Source organism: Eimeria mitis, genomic scaffold (genome assembly GCF_000499745.2).
Source record: "Eimeria mitis Houghton genomic scaffold, Emh_scaff1553, whole genome shotgun sequence".
In the NCBI taxonomy this organism is placed as follows: Eukaryota; Apicomplexa; class Conoidasida; order Eucoccidiorida; family Eimeriidae; genus Eimeria; species Eimeria mitis.
This window is the reverse complement of record NW_013569754.1, coordinates 1-2,854: the sequence shown is the minus strand read 5'-3', so window position 1 is coordinate 2,854 and position 2,854 is coordinate 1. Positions and strand designations below refer to the sequence as shown.

General features: G+C 51.4%; 1 protein-coding gene across 1 annotated transcript; it reads right to left on the bottom strand.

Annotated features, from left to right (window-relative positions):
- Nucleotides 1-613: 613 nt before the first annotated feature.
- Nucleotides 614-1,785, bottom strand: EMH_0039410 (uncharacterized protein; the record flags this gene model as incomplete). The annotated part of the gene is made up of 3 exons (XM_013495394.1): nt 614-1,245; nt 1,583-1,641; nt 1,763-1,785. 3 exons carry the CDS (start codon nt 1,783-1,785, stop codon nt 614-616), a joined length of 714 nt encoding a protein of 237 aa, XP_013350848.1.
- Nucleotides 1,786-2,854: the final 1,069 nt, after the last annotated feature.

The following is a 2,854-nucleotide window of genomic DNA, read 5'->3' as shown; positions in this document are numbered from 1 at the left end:
TTTTTTTTTTTTTTTTTTTTTTTAATTGTTGAGGGTTTAGGGTTTAGGGTTTACTCTTCTATCGAAACCGCCAAAGGCGGAGCCAACCAAATCTAGGGTTTAGGGTTTAGGGTTTAGGGTTTAGGGTTTAGGGTTTAGGAGGGGATCCGGGGGCAGCTGGCAGGCCGTGAGCCACCCAAAGCGAATCAAAAGCCCCACAAACCAATGCATGCACAACCTGCAGCAGCAGCAGCAGCAGCAGCAACAGCAGCAGCAGCAGCAGCAGCAACAATAATTAGAGTAGCACAGGTAGCAGCAACACCACGAGAAGTAGCAGCAGTAGCAGCAGCAACAGCAGCAGCAGCAGCACTAGCAGCAGCAGCGATAGCAGCAGGAATAGCAGCAGCAGCAGCAGCAACAGCAACAATAACAGCAATAGCAGCAGCAGCAACAGCAGCAGCAGCAGCAACAACTATAGCAGCAGCAGCAACAGCAGCAGCAGCAGCAACAACAACAATAGCAGCACCGAAAATAACAGCAGCAACAACAACAGCAGCAGCAGCACCACCACCACCACCAACAACAACAACAGCAGCAACAGCAGCAGCAGCAGCAGCAGCAGCAGCAGCAGCAGCTACCATAGAAAAGCAATTGGTGCTGCTAGCTTAAGAATAACATCGAGCAGCAGATCAGCAGCATTGGGGTGTCTATGCAGCTTCTGCTGCACCGGCACAGATAAACTCAGCAGCAAACTAAAACCTTCTGCTGCTGCTGCTGCTGCTGCTGTTGCTGCTGCTGCTGTTCTTGTTGCTGCTGCTGTTCTTGTTGCTGCTGCTGGTTTTGTTGGTGCTGCTGCTGCTGCTGCTGCAACGCCTGCTGCTGCATCGGGTGCTGATGGCCCTTCGGCAGGTGCTGCTGCTGCTTCATCTGCTGCTGCTGCTGCTGCTTCTGCTGCATCTGCTGCTGCTGCTGCATCTGCTGCTGCTGCAACATCTGCTGCTGCTGCGTCTCCTGCTTCTGCTGTGTCTCTTGCTGCTGCTGCATCTTCTGCCGCTGCTACGTCTGCTGCTGCTGCTGCTGCTGCGTCTCCTGCTGCCGCTGCTGCTGCTGCATCTCCTGCTGCTGCTGCATCTGCTGCTGCTGCTGCTGCTGCTGCTGCTGCTGCATCTCCTGCTGCTGCTGCTTCGTCTTCTGCTGCTGCTGGGGCTGCGAATGGTTCGGCCGTCCATTCAGTTGAGAGCAGCTGTATGTACACCGGAGATGCTCCTGCAGCAGCAGCAGCAGCAGCAGCAGCAGTAGTGGTAGTAGTAGATGCAGAAGCAGCAGCAGCAGCAGCAGAAGCAGCAGCAGCAGCAGCAGCAGCAGCAGCGGTAGTAGTAGTAGATGCAGAAGCAGCAGCAGCAGCAGCAGAAGCAGCANAGCAGCAGCAGCAGCAGCAGCGGTAGTAGTAGTAGATGCAGAAGCAGCAGCAGCAGCAGCAGAAGCAGCAGCAGCAGTAGCAGATGCAGAAGCAGCAGCAGCAGCAGCGGAAGCAGCAGCAGGATGTATACGATACCTTTTGTCGTCTAGGGTTTAGGGTTTAGGGTTTAGGGTTTAGGTTTACCTGCTGCACGCAGCAGAGCTTCTTTATCCGCTTGCAGTTCGTCTCCCTCTCCTTGTTCACTGAAAAACCCTAAACCCTAAACCCTAAACCCTTAAACCCTAAACCCTTAAACCCTAAACCCCAGCTCGAGCATCGCTGCACAGCGCCCAGGCGGTTTTATATTTAGGGTTTAGGGTTTACGTATTGAGACTGTTTCCTTGCATAGGAGTTTTAGGGTTTAGGGTTTAGGGTTTAGGGTTTAGTCGTTTGTATTACTTTCTAGCGGCCGAGTACTAGGGTTTAGGGTTTAGGGTTTAGGGTTTAGGGTTTAGTATCGTTTTCTACTGTTGAGGATTTAAACTGTATAGCCAGTCTAGGGTTTACGATGCGGCGCTGCTTCCTACTGTCTAGTCTCTAGGGTTTAGGGTTTAGGGTTTAGGGTTTAGGGTTTAGGGTTTACGGGGTGCGGGTGGTTTCTTGGGAGAGCCTGAGCTGCGCATACACCCGAGCCCCCCTCGCTGGCCAGGGGGCTGAGAGAGAGAGAAGAGAAACCCCCTTAATATATTCCTGATTCACAAACCCTAAACCCTAAACCCTAAACCCTAGAACCTAAACCCTAAACCCTAGGGAAGGGTTAAACGCAGCCCGCAAAGCTCAAAACCCTAATTTTAAACCCTAAACCCTAAACCCTTGAATTTATACATTTGTGCTAAACCCTAATGCCTCACTGTAAACCCTAAACCCTAAACCCTAGCGAGCTCTAGACCCTGCAGTTCTTTATGTAAACCCTAAAACTAAACCCTCATCCTAGGCCTCATCTAAACCCTAAACCCTAAACCCTAGAACGATAAACCCTCACATGGATCCCCCCAAACCACAGACTATAAACCCTGAAGAGTGTTCGACAGTTGCTGTGTATCCGGCACAAGGGTTTAGGGTTTAGGGTTTAGGGTTTACGCCGTCAAGGTTTCCCGCTACATTTATAATTGTTTCTGCTGCAGCAACAGAAGGAAGTGCTGCTGCGGTGGTTTGGGGTTTGAGCTGCACATACACCTGAAACAAACCCCCTGCTGCACTGACCTGCAACCACACGCAGCTCACGAGGGTTTAGGGTTTAGGGTTTAGGGTTTGGGGTTTAGGGTTTAGGGTTTAGGAGTGGTCACGCGGCTGGACAAACCACCGATGAGGGTGTAAACGAAACTCTCGTTTTTAAACTCAGGGTTTAGGGTTTAGGGTTTAGGGTTTAGAGTCTAGGGTTTAGGGTTTAGGGTTTAGAGTCTAGGGTTTAGGGTT